Genomic DNA, 23,651 nt, shown 5'->3' on the forward strand with positions numbered 1-23,651 from the left:
ATGGTGATTCAGAGGTATGTCATTATCAATCTGAACAGGTTGATTACAAATATCTACGTGGTATATAATTAGCTATTTTTACACAGGATCGAGTCACCTTTGAAGAAGATAATCACAGCCCAACCCAATTCCCCACTAAGCTATCCTATCCATGGAGTTGAAGTATTGCCATTACAGTCCATTGTCATTCCAGGTGAGAATATCAGCTTAAGTTTCATGAAAGCAATGAATGTTATTCTTTTTTTACTTTCCCATTTTGTATAAAATACAATCTCTTCTTTTAGGTTTGGGTGTGTTTACATTTGGTAGACGGAACTATTCGGTAGGTACATCTCTTGTTTCTTTCAAGTTTTTTTTATATATGAAACTATGCCTGGCAACAATTCCATTGGTACTGATAGACTTCCTGCGCCATGTTCAAACTGCTCGTCTGTGTCTGGAAGTCCAACATGGACTGACGAGGCTCAGTAGAGGTGTTCTTACCTCAGAATCAGAAGATGGTCGGCCCTTGTCTGGGCATGTAATCAAGGCCAAAACTACAGTGTATTACTGAGAGATTCAGGGACACTGCCCTTTAGATGAGATTAGATTCTATTCCTGTTAATTAAACTCACTTTCACATCAAGAACAGAATTATCCAATATTTGGATTAATCAAATAAGTAAGAGTGAAGTATGGATGCAAATGTCATGATAAAAATGTAAAAATATTCAGAATTATTTCAACACTATTCACTTTTGTATCATTTCCTGATGAGTTGAAACAATAATTTGCCTAACCACCTTACAAAGCTTGATTTGTTTTCAACTAAAAATGCCAGCAAGAAAATAACATATTGCACATGCAAATTGTAAAACTAAGAGAACAAAGAACAATACAGCACAGAAGTAAGCTTTTCATCTCTCCAAGCCTGTGCCAACACATTTTGCCTTTCCATACTAAAATTGTCTTCACTTACAGGATCCATATCTTGCTATTTCCTCCTTATTCATGTATTTGTCATCTATTTGCTGTCACCACCTCCCCTGGCAGCACAGTCCAGGCGCTAACTACCCTTTGTGTGAAAAATTGCCTCGCACATCTCTTTGAAACTTCCTCTCTTGCACCATGAAACTGTGTACCCTGGAAACTGACACCTCCACTCTGGGAAAAAGCCTCATACATTGTACTCTCTCCATGGCATTCATGATGTTATAAACTTCTATCAGGTCACCCCTCAAACTCCTGCATTCCAGTGAAAATAAACCTTGCCTAGCCAACCTTTCTGCATGGCTAAAATCCCCATTACCAGGCATCACCATAGTAAACCTTATCTGTACTGTGTCCAAAGTATCCACATCCTTCTGGTGGTGTGGTGACGAGAACTGTACACTGTTTTCTAAGCATGGCCTAACTAAAGTTCTACAAAGCTGCAGCATAACTTGTCTCTCCTTTATACTCAATGATCCCTTCCTATGCCGAAGCCAGGTCACTCCTGATACCATGTGACTTTTGTACCAGTCTGCCATGGGGATATTGTCAAAAGCTTTACTGAAATCTATGTAGACAATATCAACCATTTTTCCCTCATAAATCATCTTTGTCACTTCCTCAAAAAACTCGATCAAATTAGTGAGGCACAACCGCCCCTGCACAAAACAATGGTTTCTATCACTAATAAGTCCATTTGCTTCAAAATATTTATAGATCTTGTTCCTGAGAATCTTTTTGAATGGTTTCCCCATCCCAGATGTGACACTTACAGGCCTGCAATTTCCCTGCTACCATTCTTTAGCCAATGTTGTCCCATTGTTTTTCCCCAGTTCTCTGGGACCTTACCTGTGGCCAAAGAAGATACAAAGATTCTGTCAATGCTCCAGCAATTTGTTCTCTTGCCTCCCTCAATATTCCAGGATTGATCCCATTGGGACCTGGGGACCTATCTACCTTAATACTTTTTAAGGTGCACAACACCTCTTCCTTCTTCATAGCAACTTGGCTTAGAAACTCAACACTCCCTTCCCTGAGATCATCCTCCACTAATTCCATCTCTTTGATGAATATCAGCTCAAAGTATTCATTTAAGAAATTATACTCTCAAATCACAATTAACAGTATCAACAGCAAAGACTCAATGCTTTTTTCCTTTGCCGTTCCTTTATCAGATTTTGGTGTACATGTCTTGATTATCCTCAGTTAGATCTATTACTTTGAAATGAATCAAACTGTACTCACTAAATGGCATATAAAAAGGCCTTTTACGGTGCAGTGTTAGTGTCCCTGTATCGAGGCCTGGAGGCCCAGATTCAATTCCCACATGATAATTTTATATTACTTTTGTGTCTTCCTGTTTCTTTGTGCTCTCTCTCTCTCCATTCCTCTCTCTCTCTCTCTTTCTATCCCTCTCTCTCTATATCCCTCTCTCTCTCTTCTATCTCTCTCTCTCTCTCTTTCTATCCCTCTCTCTCGCTTTTTATCTCTCTCCCTCCCTCTCCTTCTCACTCCTGCTTCAATTCTGGGTCCCTCCTCTCCATGATTTGGTGTCAAATTGTCCCATTTGACAAAAGAAGATGAAAACCAAATCATATCGAAATAACTCCATGAGAGGCTGGTATCCCACATCAAGTTACAATTATTTACACACGAACCATCCAATACTTTATTACTGCCTCTTCAGAGTCAGCTACCAAAGTGGCAGTATCTCTGACACTCCTGTTTTTATCTCTCAGCGAGGGCTCTCTTATTGGATCAGATTAAGGGCCCAAATCAGGGGACTCATATTCTATGATGTTCACCTGGCAGATCTTGTAACAATCATTACATCCCTCCCCCTCTGAGTCCAAGGGCATTGGCCAGTGCTTTATCTTGGAGAGCCTCCTGGGATGTTTCAGCACTGGGGCTGGTTCCTTCGACTTAGCATAACCGGGCAGGAAGTAATGGAAGGGAGGTCACCTCTTCCACCAGGAGCATCTGGGCAGAATTTCACTCTCGCCTTCCGGCGACAAAGTTGTCGAGGCTGTTACGTCCATCATGCCCACCTCTGATTCCGAAAACTCATCAATGCTGGGCTTGTTTTGCTCCTGCAATGTTTGCAAATTCATATGGCCCGCGTGTTTGTCCATGACCATCACACCTACCTGAACTATCTATGTCACTGATTCTGACCTCCCATCAACCATGCCTCTTACCTGTGTGGGACCTTTTTCACGATTCTTGCACCAAACATTGCCCCCCGTAACAAACCGTCTCTCTCACCTATGTCTGGATTGGCATTCCTGAAGCCATTTCATCCTTCCCTCCCTCCCTGCATGTCCAGAAAGATCAGAATTAACTTGATGCAGAGTCATCTCCCCACTAGCAAGTCAGATGGAAATATCCCTATAGCTGCATGTGGGGTGATCCTATAACCAAATAGGAATTGGATAAAGTAAATTAATATGCTATAGCCAAGTTTACGGAAGGCACAAAGTTTGGTGGGGGGTGGGGGGGGCAAGTGTGAGAATAACAGAGTGTAGAGAGGGACATAAATAGGTTGAGTGAATAGGAGAAAACCTGGCAGATGGAATATAATGAAGGATAAACTGAGAATATGTATTTTGGCAGGAACAAGAGAGGAGGTGAATATTATGTATATGGAAAGAGACTGCAGACAGCTGCAGCACAGAGTGACGTGGGTGTAATACTTAAATTCCACAAAAAAAAATCTACAATCAACTTTAGCAAGTTATAGGGTAGGCAAATGGACTGTTGGCCTTTATTTCAAAGGGCTATCAGTATAAAAATAGGGAAATCTTGCTAAAACTATACAAGGCATTGGTTAAACCACAGCTGAAATGTTGTGAACAACTTTATTCCCCTTAATAAGTTTAATAAGTTGGGCCTGTGTTCACTGAAATGTAGAAGAATGAGAGGTAACTTCATTAAACATATAATATTCTTTGGGAGCTTGACAGGGTAGATGTTGAGAAGCTCTTTCCCATTGTCTCAGAGCTTCTAGAGTCAGAAAGCATAATCTCAGAGTAAGGAATTTCCTAGATAGAAGAAATTTCTAGTCATCTCTGTCCTTTCAGAGAGTAGGGAATCTGTGGAGTTCTTACGACAGAGGGCTTATAGATCGTGGGTTGTTAAGTATGTTCAAGGCTGATATAGATAAATTTTTAATCAATAAGGAAATCATAGGTTATGGTAAAAGGCAGGAAATTTGAGTTGAGGATTATCAGATCAGCGATTATCGCATTGCATGTCAGAGGAGATCTCCCAACTTCTAATGATCTTACATCTTATTGTCTTATAGATACAAGACAACACATAACAGCTCAACAGCACCTCTGCAAATACATTCAAAGATTTAAAATGAAAAGACTTAAGATGTAGCATTTTTCAAGATCACCAGACATCTGATGCATGCAAGTGCATTCAATATTGCAATGTAGGAACCATTCCAGCCAAACGCTAGACAAATGATGATCAGATCATCAGTTTTTGTGATGTAGGTTTAGGGGTAAATGTTAATCAGAATATCACAGATGACACACCTGTTCTTCGTTATTTTATATCTCTTCAAGCAAGTTGATGGTACCTTAACTGAATACCTAATATCAAAAGACAACATTCCAACAATGCAGCAATCCCCCAGTATTTTATCAGAGTGTCAGGATTGCTTGTTGCACTCAAGACCAGAAGTGGAGTATGACTCTGAAGCAGGCAACTCAGAAGCAAGTATACTACCAACTTAGCCATAATTGTCATTCACTTACACTCTATTCAAATAATAAATAGTGTGATCATTCACTCACAAGAGTTTAAATATCACTATCTTTTCCAGATGCTCAGCTGCACAAGCATCTGTAGCATTCTAAAGATGTCTCGCAAACTCTACACCACATTTTATGCATTTGTGTGAGCTTAATTATCTATTTTCTTGTTATTTAGGTGAAACTAACAGCTACACAAGGAATATTTAACACAATTGCTGAGGTCCCCAATGGTGTGTTGAAAGGATTAGGTGAAAAAGAGTTAATATTAAAAAGCCCAAACTTGGAATTCATTAATGCTGTGCTTAAATATATTACTTACACAAGCACAAAATACCACATCAATACAGTTGATATAGGTAAGTACAGCACTTAATGTTTTATCTGTTAATATAGTCTCAAAATTCCTTTCCATTTAATATGAAGGTGAAATCAACCCCATAATTGACAATTTTATCTGAAACTTCCTAACTGACGTATGCATCAAAAACAAACTTCATTTTCATTATTGCGCAGTTCAGGCCATTCAGCCCCCGATGGATTTTCAGTTATTATTGCTTCACTATGCTAAGATAAATTTTCGCTAACAAAATGATTGCCCTTTGTAAATCAGAAACTTCATTTTCTAGTTAGCACTGTCCAAAGTTCTGAATGCAGATCTCCCCAGTCATTAAGACATCTACTTTAATAAAAGCTGCATTGTTCATCCCTGTCACTGCCTGAGCTCACTGGCTCGTGACAGCTTATCAATGGACTTTATTTACCTCTAGCTTTACTGACTCCAAAGTGCCTCACATCAGACTTCCATCTTCCATCCTTATAAAACTGAGTTGATCCAAACTTCTTCTCCCAGATTCCCAAGTTTTGCCATATCCAGTTTACCCTTCTTTGATTATTGACCTGCATTGGCTTTCAGTCCATCTATTCCTTGATTTTAAAATGTTGCTCCTTGTTTGCACATCTCTGTACAGCTTCAAATCTACCTCTCTAACCTCCACCTGCCCTGCTATAGTCCAGATCCCATACACGCCTCAAATTTTCACCTCCCACACAACTCCAATTTTAATCTTATTTATGGGGCACCTTCAAGTGTTCAGGCCGTAAATACATAATTATGTCCCAAAACAAAACACAAAGCCCACACTGAGAAATCGTAAAACTTGACCTACTCTTGGGAAATAAGGCAGGGCAGGTGACTGAGGTGTCAGTGGGCGAGCACTTTAATTCGATTAGTTTTAAAATAGTGATGGAAAAGGATAGACCAGATCTAAAAGTTGAAGTTCTAAATTGGAGGAAGGCTCATTTTGACGGTATTCGGCAAGAACTTTCAAAAGTGGACTGGGGGCAGATGTTTGCGGATAAAGGGATAGCTGGAAAATGGGAAGCCTTCAGAAATGAGATAATGAGAATCCAGAGAAAGTGTATTCCTGTTAGGGTGAAAGGAAAGGCTGGTAGGTATAGGGAATGCTGGATGACTAAAGAAATTGAGGTTTGGTTAAGAAAAAAAAAGGAAGCTAAAAAAAAGGAAAAAAAAGGTGTAGACAGGATAGATCAAGTGAATCCTTAGAAGGGCGTAAAGGCTGTAGGAGTATACTTAAGAGGGAAATCAGGAGGGCAAAAAGGGGACATGAGGTAGCTTTGGCAAATAGAGTTAAGGAGAATCCAAAGATTTTTTACAAATACATTAAAGACAAAAGGGTAACTAGGGAGACAATAAGGACCCTCAAAGATCAGCAAGGGAATCTTTGTGTGGAGCCGCAGGCAATAGGGGAGATACTAAACAAGCATTTGCATTAGTGTTTATTGAGGAAAAGGACATGGAAGATATAGAATGTGTGGAAATAGATGGTGCCATCTTGAAAAATGTCCATATTACAGAGGAGGAAGTGCTGGATGCCTTGAAACACATAAAAGTGGATAAATCCCCAGGATTTGATCAGGTGTACCCCAGTTCTCTGTTGGAAGCTAGGGAAGTGATTGCTGGGCCCCTTGCTGAGATATTTGTATCATCGATAGTCACAGGTGAGGTGCCAGAAGACTGGAGATTGGCTAACGTAGTGCCACTTTTTAAGAAAGGTGGTAAGAACAAGCCAGGGAACTATAGACCGATGAGCCTGACATCAATGATGGACAAGTTGTTGGAGGGAATCTTGAGGGACAGGATGTACATGTATATGGAAAGGCAAGGACTGATTAGGGATAGTCAACATGGCTTTGTGTGTGGGAAATCATGTCTCACAAATTTGATTGACTTTATTTTGAGAAGTAACAAAGAGGATTGATGAGGGCAGAGTGGTGGACGCGATCTATATGGACTTCAGTAAGACGCTCGACAAGTTTCCCCATAGGAGACTGGTTAGCAAGGTTAGATCTCATGGAATACAGGGTGAACTAGCCATTTAGATACAGAACTAGCTCAAAGGTAGAAGACAGAGATTGGTGGTGGAGGGTTGCTTTTCAGACTGGAGGCATGTGATCAGTGGAGTGTCACAAGGATCGGTGCTGGGTCCACTACTTTTCGTCATTTACATAAATGATTTGGATGTGAGTATAAGAGGTACAGTTAGTGGTACAGTTAGTAAGCTTGCAGATGACACTAAAATTGGTGGTGTAGTGGACGGCGAAGCAGGTTACCTCAGATTACAACAGGATGTTGACCAGATGGGCCAATTGGCTGAGAAGTGGTAGATGGAGTTTAATTTAGATAAATGCATTTTGAGAAAGCAAATCTTAGCAAGATTTATACACTTAATGGCAAGGTCCTTGGGAGTGTGACTGAACAAAGGGACCTTGGAGTGCAGGTTCATAGCCCCTTGAAAGTAGAGTCACATGTAGATAGGATAGTGAAGAAGGCATTTTGTATGCTTTCCTTTATTGGTCAGAGTATTGAGTACAGGCGTTGGGAGGTCATGTTGTGGCTGTACAGGACATTGGTTAGGTCACTGTTGGAATATTGCATGCAATTCTGGTCTCCTTCCTATCGGAAAGATGTTGTGAAACTTGAAAGGGTTCAGAAAAGATTTACAAGGATGTTGCCAGGGTTGGAGGATCGGGAGAGGTTGAATAGGCTGGGGCTGTTTTCCCTGGAGCATCGGCGACTGAAGGGTGACCTTATAGAGGTTTATAAAATCATGAGGGGCATGGATAGGATAAATAGACAAAGTCTCTTCCTTGGCACGGGGGAGTCCAGAACTAGAGGGCATAGGTTTGGGATGTAAGGGGAAAGACCTAAGGGACAACTTTTTCACACAGAGGGTGGTACGTGTATGGAGTGAGCTGCAGAGGAAGTGGTGGAGGCTGTTACAGTTGCAACATTTAAAAGGCATTTGGATGGATATATGAGTAGGAAGGCTTTGGAGGGATATGAGCTGGGTGCTACCAGTTGGGACTAGATCGGGTTGGGATATCTGGTTGGCATTGACAGGTTGGACCGAAGGGACTGTTTCTGTGCACATCTTTTATCTGTGACTCTCAGTCTTCATCAAATAAACACTCACTATACAGGCAGAGCATTTTGAAGTAGTTTCTGTTCCTGGACCAATTCACTCATATAGTATCACATATAGCAAAATATCAGCAGATGCACCATTTACTGCAGACCCCAAACATCAAGATCAGTGAAATGAGTGTGTAAGCATCTTCAGCTTTCATGGCCAACTAAATATCCACAAAAAAAAAGGAAGACATGATTCAAGAAGTCAAAATGTACTTTTCAAACTGGAATATTGCAATCAGCTAAGTGGTTTAAGTCACTATCCCATGACTGATCGCCTATTGGCATTCCAATATACTGTACCAATGACTGATAGGGTTTGGCATGTTTCCTGTTTACTAACCATGTCACTCTTATTGATGTCGCTCGGGGAGGCATGAAGAAGGAGCTTTTTATAGCCCTCATGGCTGCATACTCAAAAGTTCTATCATGAAACTGGTGCTAAACTCATTTCATTCATTAATTCTTGCAGAAAGAGCTCAAACTTAGGATCAATTGAGACAAAATATCTTGTAAAACATTAGCCTGGCAGTCCAAAAAGGAACAAGAGGTTAGATGGTCATGACAAAAATGATCTATTCTGTAATAAAATAGCCAACATTTCAGGATGAGGAGGATAGTTGTAATAATGGTCTGAGGATAACATGTTTTGCTTGGAAGATCCAGAAATGTCCTCCCTTTCCCAACGGCACAGATACAAATCATCATCAGATTCAATTCATTTCACTTTATATCAAGAATTGGCTGACATCACTGGCCCTCAACAACTTTCTAACACTATCAATGAAGCTTTGTATTCCAGAACTAGCTAAATTTTTTCAGCACGTCTGCAACATTGACAGTGTGGAAATTTCCCCAGGTATGTCCTGTGTATAAAAACATCTGAAACCCAACCTGGTCAATTATCACAGCATCAGCCATCTACCCATCGACAGCAAAGTAATGAAAGAGATTGTTGACAGTGATATCAAGTGGCACTTGCAAAGGAATAACCTACTGATTGATATTCAGCTCGGTTTGCACTGGTGCATGTTGGCTGCTGACTTCACTGTACCAGTCAGGCCAAAGCAGCCCTTGATTGGAATCTCAAGAACAATCTTCAACATTCACTCCCTCCCCATCTGACAGACAGTAGCAGCAGTGTGTACCATTGACAAAATGCATTGCAGTAACTTACCGTGCTTTTCCAACAGCACCTTCGAAACCTGCAACCTCTACCACTGAGAAGGACAAGCATATGGGATCACCTCAACTTGCAAGTTCTCCTCCAAACCGCTCACTCTCCTGGCTTGGAACTATATCACTATTCCCTCAATATTACTGGATCAAAATCCGGGAACTCTGTTCCGAACAGGACCATTGATGTCTCACAGCCCAAGAGCTGCAATGGTTCAATAAGGCAACTCACTGTCCCCATTGTTAGTTATTGTTCCAATACATGCTAGCCAAGGCAGTGATACTTACACCCATGAAGGAATTTTAAAAAATCAGTTGTGCATGTCTTAAATGTTTTCTGCTTTTTTTTTGTTAAAATCAGTCAGTGAATTTTCATAAATCTCCTACTTGGAAAATGTATTGTTTTGAACTTAATTTGCATTTTGTTTTATCTTTGCTAAAGTGTCTTTTCAGTTTGAAGAACATGTTGCTGAATTCCCGATTATTATTAGGCAGCCCCCAGTGCCACGGTTGTTTGATCCTGGACCAGGTAAACTTGGTTTTAATTTGGGTCATAAACATTAGAGGTTTGATTAATATTTTCAAATAAAATTTGTTTCTCTAACTAACTTGGATTGTCTTCCCTTATTCCAGATAATGACATCAATTCCTTGGTAACCATTACAACAAAGACATTTTTAAGATATCATAAGCTTCGAATCTTGATAGACAGCATTCGGAACTTTTATCCAAACATGACGATAATCATTGCAGACGACAGTGAAGTTCCTGAAAAAATTGAAGGACCCCACATTGAACAGTACATCATGCCATTCGCAAAAGTAAAATAAAGATTTCTGTATTCAATTTATATTTTATACAGACTTGAAACAGAAGTTCGATTTGAAAGCACAATTCAACAAGTTGATATTATATATGACACCATTGCTGATTTCTAGTCTGTCACACCTTAATGAGGTACAGAATACTGAAAATCGAGTCTTGATACTCTCAGAGTCATTACAAAAGTTAAAGATTTTAAAACAGTATGTGAAATTCTCAATTTACCTGCCTTTCTAAACCCAGTTTGACAGGAAGAACGGACCGGGATTCTATACTTAACAAGAATGACTATTTCTTACAAATCAATAGATTCTACCTACAGGCAAACAGCTATGAGCTATTGACATCTAACTTGACTAGTTGTAACTGTAAACCCCTTATAAAGCTCCCCCTGCATACTCATTCAAACAAACAAAAATATTGCATTCTAGGTAGAAGGAATAACTGGGAAGGCAAGTCAATGGCCCCTGTTCACAGGGTTTGCTGAGATGATCATTTTATTTGTCAGAATTTGTTGTTTTTCAATCTCTTTTCTCCAAGTACTTTCACATCCTTGCAAGAGGCACAGAGCAACTGGCTCACAAATTATAAAGTCTCTGCCTTTGTTGTTAAAAGCAACAGCTTACAGTGACTGGTGAGGGAAAATAAAATTGGCTTTCTTCAGACTGCAGAGAGATGTACCACTTCCCCTTCTGGAACTCTAAAACAGGAGCAATTGGTCAGTTCATGAACTGAACCAGTCAACAGATGATGTTTAGGGAATTGGAAGAGGTATTTATTCTGAGATGTTCAGTTAATTAAAAACAAAAACACCTTCCCATTCTATCACATTAAATCTCAAGCTCTAAATTCTTCAGATGTGAGCTGCTTTCCATGAAAACCAATCTGGAAATGGAAACATCAAAAGCAACTTGCATTTGTATACACATATAATCAGTGTCAGCAACATTTTTTTCAAAACCCTTTTCCAATTCAACACATTTACTACTCTTCATTGGTTATTCTTACTGATAATGTTTGCCCCTTCTACTGTTTTTTAAATTGAGTTACCAATCCCTGTGATCTACTCCATTTTCTTTCAGCACTGATTAGAATTTAATCCAGTCAACCTGATCAAATGCTTTTACAAAATCTGCTGAACAAATACATTCCTGTCCAAACCCTAAACTGTGTTCACTCATAAATCTTGTTCTATCTATTGCTTACCATTTTCCACGTCACCCTGGAACACAAATGCGTCACTTTTTATTGGGGATGGGCTGGGAATGCTAACATCAGTCTCACTTGCAGAAGAGAAAGCACTTGTAGTAATCACAGAAAAAATGATTTACCAGAAACAATGGATATTTCAAGAGCAACAAACATGAGCTTTGAACAAAGTGAACATTGACCAAATTAATCCAAAAGAACACTATCTCAAATTTGAAGTCTCAAAAACAAAATCTAAAAATCACGAAGAAACTTTCCTATATTTAAGAAGGAAAAAAAAACTAGAACTGTATAATGGAAATTGTAACAGAACAAAAAGAAGAAAGATCATTAGGCAAGTCCATATTTGCTGAGCAGAGATATTTATGGCCAAATAAGGATATTTGAGCCAAAGATTACTCTTGCTATAATGTTACAGAACTGCACCTCACTGGGGTATGAATAACACAATGTGGGTGGCATTAAAATAATTTGTATGGAACACTCTGTCAAGCAAAGGACTGCAAATGTTGGAGATCAGATTCAAAGGTGTGATGCTGGAAAAGTCCAACAGGTCAGGCAGCATCCAAAGAGAAGGATAGTGGATGTTTCAGGCATAAGCCCTTCCTCATGAAGGTGGGGTGGGCGTTCCCAAGGGGACTGAGAGAAAAATGGGAGGGGGAGGGGTAGGAAGGAGGTAGCTGGGAAGGCAATAGGCAGATGAAGGTGGGTGGTGATGATAATAGTTCGGAGTGGAGGGTGGAGCGGGTAAGTGGGAAGGAAGATGGACAGGCAGGACAGTTCAAGAGGGCGGTGGAGGGTTGGATCTGGGATCAGGTGGGGGGAGGGGACATGAGGCTTGTGGAGGTTTAACAGTTCATCAACTTCATGAACACTTTCCATCCTGACCTCAGGTTCACCTCGGCCATCTCAGACACCTCTGTCCCCTTCCTGGACCTCTCCATCTCCATTTCCAGCGATAGGCTCAACACAGGCAGCTACTTCAAACCTACCAACTCCCACAGCTATCTGGGCAACACTTCCTCCCACCCTGTCTCCTGTAATAATGCTATTCCTTACTCCCAATTTTACTGCCTTCACTGCATCTGCTCCCAGAATGAACAATTCTGCTCCAGAACATCCCCGGTGGCTCCTACTTCAAGGACCACAATTTTCCCTCCCACATGGTCAACAGTGTCCTCCAGCACATCTCCTCTAGTCCCCGCACATCTCCCCTTGAACCCCATCCCTCCAACTACAACATGGATAGAACCTTCCACCCCACCTCATTGTCAGGTACAATGCATCACCCTCCGCCCTTTCTGCCACCTTCAATCAGACCCCATCACCAGAGATGTAGTTCCCTTCCCACCCCTATCAGTATTCTGAAGAGACTGTTCCCTCCGTGATTCCCTCGTTAGGTCCACATCACCCACTAACCAACCGTCCACTCCCGGCATATTCCCTTGCCATCGCAAGAGGTGTAAAACCTGTGCCCGTACCTCCACCCTCACCACCATCCAAGGCCCCAAAGCATCCTTCCACATCCAGCAGAGATTTTCCTACACATCCAATCACCTCATCTACTGTGTCCGTTGCTCTCAATGAGGTCTCCTCTATATAGGAGAGACAGTACATCAACTTCGGAATGCTTCAGGGAACATCTCCGGAACATACGCACCCAACAGCCCCACCACCCCACAGCCGACAACTTCAACTCCCCCTCCCAATCCACCAAGCACACGCAGGTCCTGGGATTCCTCCACCTGCCAAATCCAAACCACACGATGCCTGGAGGAAGTATGCCTCATCTTCCGCCTTGGGACCCTCCAAACACACTCATCAATGTCCGCTCTCTTGAACTATCCTACCTGTTCATCTTTCTTCCTGCCTATCCGCTTCACCCTCCACTCCGACCTATCACCATCACTCCCACCTGCATCTACCTATCACCCTCCAAGCTACCTTCCCCCCAGTCCAACACCCCTCTCCTATTTATCTCTCATCCCCTTTCAGACCCCCCACATTCCTGATGGAGGGCTTACGCCTGAAATGCTGACTCTCCTCCTCAGATGCTGCCTGACCTGCTGTGCTTTTCCAGTGCCACACTTCTTGACTTTGTGAAACAAGGTAGAGCATAACTCACTGACAGAAACACAGCATGTGGTCATCAACAGTCACAGAAGATAGATTATTGATTACCAATATAATATAAAATATACCTATATTATATAAAATTATATAATTTTGAGTCTGGTATAAAATTATCATCTATGATAGCATTTATTATGAGCCTGAAAAATGTCTTTGACTTGTCTGTTCTTGAACCAGTCTTACTCAAACATAGCTATCATCATGTGGCAGAAAGATACACAAAAATCACGAACTAGAAAGCTGAATAAACAACTCAAAAAACAACCCAGACAGAGAATGATTATAGTCTGTTTTGGAAATGGCTGTCAATGATGGTACAATTAAAATTGAGTTTGTGCAACAGTCCAGAATTTGACATGCACCAGGATCTCATTGCATTGCAGGATTGGACAAGAATCCAGCGATGGGGAATTTTGTGGGGTTGACAGGACAGGGGAACGCTGTGTGGATTTGGAAATACAAATTTCATGCTTGACAGGCATTTGGAAGTGGAACTTCACGTGATTTTTTTTTGTCTGATGGTTTTGTTTAATACTTTATCTACTTCGTCAATCTCATCTTAAGGAGGTCTCTTGTCTATTCCAACATAGCCATGGTCAAAGCATGAGCAGCATTGCATCTTCATTCTGAGTTTGTCTGAGGATTTCATAAAGATGTCATGAGACATCTTTGGAGGGATGTCGTCTTGTCTCCCAGCAGCCATCCCATGGACCTTGGGAGGATGCTCTCAGTTCTCCAATATGGAAGAGTCATTGCAGCTCCCATGTCACTTGATGCAATCATAATTTGCGTGAAAGCTTTCTTGGCAGGTGAACTCTGCAGGTTAGCGATAGTTCACACTCAAACCAGTGTGGGTTCAGTCAATAACACCTTGAACCTGGGGAAGACTGAAACTGTGGAGAATCCCATTTCCCAAGCTGCTTGATTCTCTTTTTCATGGGTGAAGTAAATGAAAATCTGCACTCATAGAAAACTGGCATCAGTTACCCCCCACATGCATTTTATGGGTGGAGGATTGGCAACTGCCACACAGGCCCCCAGTTGGTCATTGAAATGAATTGCTGACATAATGATTCAGGGTATCTGTGACCTGGATGGCCACAGGGCTGAGATTGTAGCCCACTCCTTCTAAGTCTAATTCCTACTCCAGCAGGTGACATAATTTAGTGATGACAGTGTAAAATAGCCTTACTCTTTGACAACTAAGGACAATGATGGCGAGACCAATATATGTGGGGATTCAATATTCTCCTCTGGATGGATCTTCACTTGCTGCCTCAATCTCCAGATGCTACGCAACTGCAGCTGATGTTTGCTGTTGCTGTTTTCTCCTTATACAATGTCTTTGTAGTTCGATCAATGGCATAACAATTGCAGCCACCATAATCTGTATGCAAGGTACATGAGGAGATAATCTAGGATGAACATAAAAGAAAGGTAATACAGCTTTATTGAAGGAAATCCTGAGCTCTTACATCAATAAAAATTAACCCTCAAAAAGTGTAGCGTTAAGGCTTCCAATTTCAAGAAAGCAAATTCTCCTCATTTATTGATTCTGAAACTCTTGCCATTTTATTCTGCACAGGGATGGTTTGCTGGAAGAAACTTGGCAGCTTCTCAGGTCACAACTAAATACCTTCTTTGGGTGGATGAAGATTTTTTATTCACAAAACAGACAAAAGTGGAAAAGTTGTTGGAAGTATTAGAAAACACAAACTTGGACGTGGTAAGAATGGAACTGGATGGAAAGTGAAAGAATTTTCTGAAATATTTCAACCTGATGGCAATTTAATTTGAAGCATGTTTTTTTCTTTCTTTTGTTTCTCCTTTTCTTCTTCCTTCTGTCACTCCCTTCCTTTTTTAGTCCCCCACCCTCCTTTCCTTTCACTCTGCCTCCCTCACTTCTTTGAAATTATAGAGATCAATGTTTTCTTCATGTTTAGTCACAAAAATGATTTCCAGAGCTCCAAGTCAATCATAGATTAAAGCTTGAGATTAATTTTATCAATGTTTCATTTATCTCGCACTCAAAGAAAGGATAGGTTTCATTCAGCTAAAAGATTAAAAAGCTGAAAAACTGAAATGGGGTCTCAACTTATCTTGGATCCAGCAATTCCCAGTTTTGGCAAATGTGGGAGAAATGACTGTGATCAATTCTGTTCAGGACAAGCTTGGCTATTTCATTATTTTAAAGAGTGTTTGTACCTTCATTTTAAGATTCATTGTTTTTCCAGGAATTTCCTTAAAAGGAGGCAGGAAATATTGAATACAAAAGGAACATGCCTTTATTGTGTTGATTTTGGTCAACAAGGAAAAGGGATTTTACTTTTCAGCCTAACATCCTGACCGCCATCACTCTACCTCAAAATCAGACACTCTGAACTCGCATCTCTCCCAACCCCCAGTCACCACCAGGACTGAACTCAGTTACAACTTCGTGCTGAAGATGTTCTTTCATAACTGCTGCTAGTTTGTCATTTGCAAAGAAAAATGCAGGACATTTCAGAAACCTATTTTTGGAGGCGCTTACCTCATAATGTTTGAGGAAGGGATGAGCAATGGGAGGAAGGAATGTAGAAGGAATGTAGGAAGTGAGGGAAGCAGAGTGAAAGGGAAGGAGGGTGGAGGGCAAGAAGTTGGAAAAGAGAAAGAGAGGTAGGAAGGGACGGAAGTCGGAAAAAAGAAGGAAAGGAGGGTGGAGGACAAAAAGAAGGGAGGGAGTGACAGAAGGAAGAAGAAAGGGAGGAACAATGGAAAGAAAAGAAGGAAAGGAAGAAGGAAACAAGGAAGTGAGGGAGAAAGTGGGGAAGGACGGGAGGATACTACACAGGTATCTGCTTCTTTAAACCTATTCAAAAGAGGAAAACCAAGACCAAGCCTTCTCAAAGTGGAGACTGAGGAAACATGGATTTGTGAGCTGTAACTTTGAGATGCTTTGAGGCAGGAATGGCTGAGCATCCCCCATCCTACCTCATTTTATGGGTCTCCAGTTTTCAGCAAGAGACCATGACAATTATAAATCCTTAAAATGTGCTCACAGTGATCCTTGTGATAATAGAGGAAGTATTTCATTGAGGAAAAAAACACCATATTTTATCTCTAATCACTTGAATTATAACCTTCACAGGTTGGTGGCTCAGTAAACGGTAATCGTTTCCACTTTAGGCTGTGGTATGAATATGGAAATCCTGATGATGGAGAATGCTTGTTCTCAAAGGCTGGGGGCTTTCATCCCTTGAATGGGTTTCCAAACTGTGTGATAACCAGTGGTGTGGTCAATTTCTTTCTGGCCAGGACATCCAAGATATTGAATGTTGGATTTGACCCTCGATTAGCCAGGGTAGCTCATTCAGGTAAGTGAACCATTCAGTTGTGCTGCTCCTCCATCACTACCCTCAGTAGATTTGGTGATAATCAAGTTTTATTCTGATTTGTTTGTTTTCATGTTTCAGTAACAACCTTAGGGAGTCAAAATGTATGATGAACATGGGTCAGGGGTTTTGTGACAAAATGAGGTGGGATCCAAGGATTGTGGGCACAAAACATCCTTCCACCAGCTGCCCTGCTCATTCTCGGCATAGTCAAAAGTCTTGGAGATTTTCCAGGAGGCCACATTATATCTACAATGGAAGTGAACCAATTAAAGCTCCTCTCCTGATCTGACTGAAAATTTCCAGTTAGCATATTGACCGAACAGTGGCCAAAACAGGGCCAGAGGAAGGGAGCAGCCAGCCAGTGACAAGCCAAGGTCTAACCTTCCAGATTGCTTTAATCCCAAGTCTCCTCCACACACTATCACTACCAACGATGAAGAATAACCAGAGCTGCAGTTCATCCCATCCTCAAAAGGGTTCCCCTTGGCAAAAGTGATCCATCAGCCTCAGGAATTTTTACTTCCACACAATTTAAACAGTTGAAAGATCACCTGTACTCTTTCACTGCTAGAGTCCTACCTATTGGCCCTTCAATATCAGCAACTGTCCTTACTAAGACTGTGGAAACACCTCCAGTTATCAATTAATAAAGCATGCAAAAATTATGCCATTCCAATGCATTGCAGAACTCTGACCCAGAGCTGATCCCAATCCCGAACAGAAAGTTCAATCCATATTTTCAGAAAATCTGTCTGCTTTGACAAAATATTAGATTTGATTTAACTGTAAATGATGCATCAAAAAGGAAAATTCAAAATGAAACCAAAATGAAAGTTGCCAATCTGAATACAGAAACTTAATATTGTCTTGTTCTGCACATGAATGGTTTATTTAGATAGTTTAGGAATCTTTACAACTATTGATATTTTGTATATTTTACCATAGCAGTAATGTCTAGTGGTTAATTTTACATGGTTGTTTCACATTGATCTGAAATTCCAGATTATAAATTTAGTAAAGGATGAGTCACCATAGGCTCACTCTCTCATTGAGGGAGAATATCTAGTGGTGATTTTAACCTAATGGTTAAGTTAGAGGCTTGAATTCAGAAGGTATCTTGGTGAGGTGGTCATGTGGACAAATCCCTTCTGGAAAAGCTAGAAAGTTCGGAAGCATTTAGATTTTCAAACTGTCCTGTTATTTCTTCCTTATGAAATGGTCTCTAACATTTTCCCATTCACTGACATTCTTTATCAATCCCCACCCGACAAAGATATTGTTAACACAGATGCAAATTAAGTACAATAGTGGACTAACCTGCTCATTGTTTAGCTTCTCTGTGAGGCCCAATGTGGTTCAGTATCTGGGAAAGCTTCAGTGCCAGTTCAGTTCCTCTTTCTGCCTGGTAAAATCTGTGACCTGTTTGCAGATGCCTGGCAATGATGGAGAATATGTATTATTTGCTTTTCTACTTGCTGCCACCAGACAGTATATATGCTCTCTCTGTGTGAATATGGAATATTTAGAATCTGCTGCAGTCAAGAAAAGTGTAACCTTATTCAGAGACATCTCACTATCACCTATAGTCAGGAGATTGTGCAACAGACAAGATCATCTGATATAATGTCACTCCCATGATGATGCATTATCTCCATAACATATTAGCTACATAGACGCAACCTGTTAGAGTCATAAAGTCATACAGCACTGCAGCAGACCATTCGATCCAACCAGATATCTCTCCAACCCTTTCTTATACATGTACTTACCTTAAACACGCATCCATCGCTTCCTCGGGAAGTTCATTCCACACACAAACTACCCTCCCTGTAAAAGAAATTGACCCTAATGTCCTTTTTAAATCTTTCTCCTGTCACTTTAAAAATATGCCCCCAGTCTTGAAATCCCCACCTTAGAGAGAAGACACCTACCATTCACCTTATCTATACCCTTCATGGTTTTATACACCTCTAAATGGTCACCCCTAAACCTCCTATGCTCCCATGAAAGAAGTTCCAGTCTATCCAGCCCCTCCTTATAAAAATCAAACCCTCCATTCCCAGCAAGATACTGGTAAATCTCTTCCAAACCCATCTCCGCTTAAAAATATCCTCCTGTAATAGGGCAACTGGAACTGGACACAGTGCTCTAGACCAGCATGCTGTACAACCTCAACATAATATCCTATATACTGTTAGATGACAACAACCACACGGAGATGAGGAGATTTTCTTGTAAGGGTGAAGTGTTATGATCTGGAATTCCCTGCCTTATTTTGCAGTGAAAACAGTTCCCTTAACAAATTGCCAACTTAAATGGTTGCAGTGAAGTGGAATGAAATAGCTGAGTACCAATAATCCCTATTTGAATAGAATCCAGCAAGAAAGGCTGAGGATAGGACTTTAAACTGTGTGTGTGTGTGTGTGTGTGTGTGTGTGTGTGTGTGTGTGTGTGTGTGTGTGTGTGTGTGTGGGAGGAGGAGGGGTGTATGCATTCAGTTATTGGGGAAATTAGAAAGCTCAATTTAAAGGAGCAGGTAAGAGTGCAGGTAAGCAATGCGGCGCATGGTTACCAGACAATAAAGGTGAGGGATAGAACAGGTGAATATTTTTTTGCACCAACGAATTATAAAGAAGTAGACAAATTTAACAGTGAAACAAATTTAAAAGCTTTGTATGTAAATGAATGAAACATTCACAACAAAATTAATGAAATAATATAAACAAAAGAGTACGATTTGGTAATAATTACTGAGACAAGGAGACCAGGTCTGGGAATTAAATATCCAGGGGTACTCAGCATTTCGGAAAGGAAGGGAGGTGGGGGTAGCCTTGCTGGTGAAGGAAGGGATCATGCTGTAATAGAAATGAAAAAAAGAACAGGAGATCAAGATATGTAATCAGTCTGGGTAGAAATTAGAAATAGCAGTAGGATTAATCTAAAAGTCTCCTAGGAGAAAGTGAGGACTGCAGATGCTGCAGATCAGAGCTGAAAAATGTGTTGCTGGAAAAGCGCAGCGGGTCAGGCAGCATCCAAAGAGCAGGAGAATTGACGTTTCGGGCATGAGCCCTTTTTCAGGAATCAGCAGGAGAATCGACGTTTCAGGCATGAGCCCTTCTTCAGGGCTTTCCTAAAGAAGGGCTCATGCCTGAAATGTCGATTCTCCTGCTCTTTGGATGCTGCTTGACCTGCTGCGTTTTTCCAGCAACACATTAATCTAAAAGTCCCCAAACAGTGGCTCTGCAGTGGGGCACAGTATAAACCAGGAAATATTAGAGGCTTGCAAGAAAGGTTCAGCAGGAATCATTGATGATTTGAACATGCACATAGATTGGAAGAATGAAATTGGCAAGGATAGCCTGGAGGCCGAGTCCATTAAAGATTGTATATTTGAGCAGTATGTTGTGAAATCAACCAGGGAGCAGGCTATTTTGGATTTGGTATTGTGTACTGAGGAGAGATTAATTGATGACATCATAGTTAAGGATCCTCCAGGGAGTAATGACCATAGTATGATAGAATTCAAAATCCATTTTGAGGGTGAGAAAGTGGAGTCCCCCAGTAGTGTTCTGAAATTAAACAAAGGAAATGATATAGACATGAGGATAGATTTGGCCTGAGGAGATTAGGCAGGAAGGCTAAATAGTAAGACAACAGATTAGCAGTGGCAGGTGTTTAAAGAGCTACTCAATTCCTCACAAGTAAAGTATATCAAAGTGAGAAAGGGCAGGGAGTAAAAACATCCATGGCTAAACAAGAAGGTCAAGGACAATATAAAGTCAAAAAGTAAAGTATACTATATTGCAAAGACTAGTGGAAGATTGGGAAACTTTCAGATATAAAGGATACTGAAAAATTAATAAAAAGAGCTAAGCTAAATTTTGAAAGAAAACTAACACAAAATATCAACAAGGATAGTAACAGCTTCAATTGATATAAGAAAGGAAAGAGAGCCATTAATGTGAATGCTGATTCCTTGGAAGATGAAAGCAATGAGTTAAAAGAGGGGAGCTGGCAGAGATCCTGAATCAATACTTTGCCTCAGTTTTCATGGTGGAGTACAATAGTACCATGCCTGTTAGAATGGGCAAGTTGGAGATAATAGAAAGGGCAGAACTTAGAACAATCACCATCGATCGGTAAAAGTATGATGCAAACTATTAGGATTGAAGACAGACAATTCTCACAGGCCTGATGGCCTACATCCTAGGGTATTAAAGGAAGTGGCAGCAGAGATAACCATTGGTTAAAATATTCCAAAATTCTCTGGACACAGGAAAGATCCCAATGGATTGTAAAATGGCTAATATAATGCCCTTATTCAAAAAGCAATAGAGGCAAAATGTGAGAAATTACAGACCAGTTAGTTTTACATATGCTGTAAGAAACGTGTCAGAGTCAACTATCAAAGAAGCAATATTAGGATATTTGGAAAGTCAAAATGCTATCCATCAGAGTCAGCATGGTTTTTTGAAAGGCAACTCGTGTTTGACTAATTCGCTAGAGCTCTTTGAAGAAGTAACAAGCAAAGTGGATAACGGGGATGCTGTAGATGTAATTTATCTGGACATTTGGACTGCGTTTGATAAGGTGCCACAAAGTTGGATCATATGGGATTAGCCTGGATAGATGAATGGCTGATGGGCAGAAGACAGAGAGTCTGAACAAGTGTTTTTTTTTTCTGGATGGCAAGCTGTAACTAGTGAGGTGCCATAGGGTTCCATTCTTGGAGCCAAGCCATTTACAATCTGCATTAACGACATGGATACAGAGAGGAAGGCTCTTTAGCCAAATTTACAGATGACACAAAAAATATGTGGAATGGTAAATTGCAATGAAGAAATAACTTTACAAATAGACATTGATAGTTTAGGTGAGTGGACCAAACTGTGGTAGATGGATTGAATGTGGATAAGTACAAGGTTATGCATTTGGGTCAAAAAACTGGAAAGCGACCTATTATCTTAATGGGGAGAGACTTCGGGATGCTCTGGTGCAGAGGGATCTAGGTGTATTTGTTCATGAGTCACAGAAAGCTAGCAAGTGGGTACAGCAGTTCATAAAGAAAGTGAATAAAATATTAACTTTTATAACCTCAGGAATAGAATATAAAGGTAAGGAAGTATTGTTGCAACTGGTACAAAGTATTGGTGAGACTGCACCTGGAGTATTGTGCACAGTTTTGATCCCCTTATTTGAGGCAAGATGGAGTGGCATTGAAGGCAGTTCAGATGAGGTTCACTAGATTGACCCCAGAGATGATGAGTTTGCCAGATGAAGAGAGATTGAACAGTTTAAGCCTACACTCTCTGGAATTTAGAAGAATGAGGGGAGGTATTCAAATATTTGGATGAGAAGTCATAGTATTAGGGTAAGGGGTAGAAAATTTAAAACAGAGTTGAGCAGAAACTACTTCTCCCAAAGAGTTTTGGATGCTGGGACAATGAGTAAATTTAAGGAAGAGTGAGACAGAATTTTACTTGGTAATGGATTGAGGGATATGGAGAGAAGGCAGGAAAATAGAGGTGAGGGGCATATCAGCCCCTGATTGAATCTCAGAATGCAGAAGGTCTTGTGGATCAAAGCCAAACAAAATCAATGAACTTGGTTTGGGTTCTGTTTTGAGGATTGGGATATACTAAGCACAACCTTCCCATGGAACATTTAGTGGATGGAGGAGATATTGTAATGTGTGGATGTTTGTTCGGTATGTGAAAGAATTGGGCTTGTTACATGAAATAACCTTTTTTCATTCTATGCTATTCTATTATGATGCTTGACCTTTACAGCCTAATGTTTTCACAAGTAGAACTGAATTTGAAATCTTTCCTAGAGTTTTTCATTGACGGACTCGGCAGACTGCTCGTGGGATCATGTAATGATGTCATTGTTGGACATCAGATGCGCCAGAGTCCAAAAAATGACACACAGAAAGCAGTTGAACAAAAATATGCAAGGTTTCGACGGCCCTCTAGGCATGACGCAGATTTCAAACTTGCATTGCATTATTTCAAAAACCATTTAAAATGTTACACCAAGATTTAATGGGTAAGATTGTACATTTCTATTCCTGATGAAGGGCTTTTGCCCAAAACATCGATTTTCCTGCTCCTCGGATGTTGACTGACCTGCTGTGCTTTTCCAGCACCACTCTAATCTAGACCCATAATCTTGACGGACCAATCCACTAGCTGTATCTCATCACTATCTCCTTCAGCCTCTCCACTCCCTTGATGTTATTGGGCTGCTTCTTTAATAACCACTCCTGGATACAGTGAACATTTCGGCAATTCAACATTTCTTCTTTTTCTTTCATGGAATGTGAGCATCACTAGAAAGACCAGTAAATGTTGACCATCACTGCTGCCTTTGAAAAGGTGTTGACAATCCACCCTCTTGCACTGCTGCAGTCCATTTAGTAAACATCAGGAAGACGGAGGGTACTTTCTTGCTTCCCATCACAAATAGAAATGATCGCTATAAATTCTGCCTCCTCCCCAATAGTTTCAACCAAAGAGATCTTGGTATCCTATTTTGGTATCCTGAGCTTTGACCACATATGATGTCGATTATCAAGACCACCTACTTCCTCTCAACTATTTCGTCAGCTCCCGAAACCCTCACCCATACCCAGAACCTTTTTGAAGGTTGGACATATAGAGTAAGCAGCGCTGAAAATATGTTGCTGGAAAAGCGCAGCAGGTCAGGCAG

At 40.6% G+C, this 23,651-nt stretch overlaps 1 protein-coding gene across 1 annotated transcript; it reads left to right on the forward strand.

Moving 5' to 3' along the window:
* LOC132830756 (beta-1,4 N-acetylgalactosaminyltransferase 2-like) lies at window positions 1-23,013 on the forward strand. Its single transcript, XM_060848593.1, has 9 exons — window positions 1-14; window positions 87-193; window positions 285-322; window positions 4,912-5,092; window positions 9,845-9,952; window positions 10,036-10,223; window positions 15,152-15,292; window positions 16,694-16,919; window positions 22,774-23,013. The coding sequence occupies exons 1-9, from the start codon at window positions 1-3 to the stop codon at window positions 22,983-22,985; spliced, it is 1,215 nt and encodes a 404-aa protein (XP_060704576.1). The 3' UTR covers window positions 22,986-23,013.
* The last annotated feature ends 638 nt before the right edge of the window (window positions 23,014-23,651 follow it).

This window comes from Hemiscyllium ocellatum, chromosome 32 (genome assembly GCF_020745735.1).
Source record: "Hemiscyllium ocellatum isolate sHemOce1 chromosome 32, sHemOce1.pat.X.cur, whole genome shotgun sequence".
Classification (NCBI taxonomy): Eukaryota; Metazoa; Chordata; class Chondrichthyes; order Orectolobiformes; family Hemiscylliidae; genus Hemiscyllium; species Hemiscyllium ocellatum.

Coding starts and splice junctions, on each gene's coding strand:
- LOC132830756 (XM_060848593.1), top strand. Junction 194..284: donor ACAGTCCATTGTCATTCCAG/GTGAGAATATCA, acceptor CTCTTCTTTTAG/GTTTGGGTGTGTTTACATTT. Junction 16,920..22,773: donor AGCCAGGGTAGCTCATTCAG/GTAAGTGAACCA, acceptor AATCTTTCCTAG/AGTTTTTCATTGACGGACTC.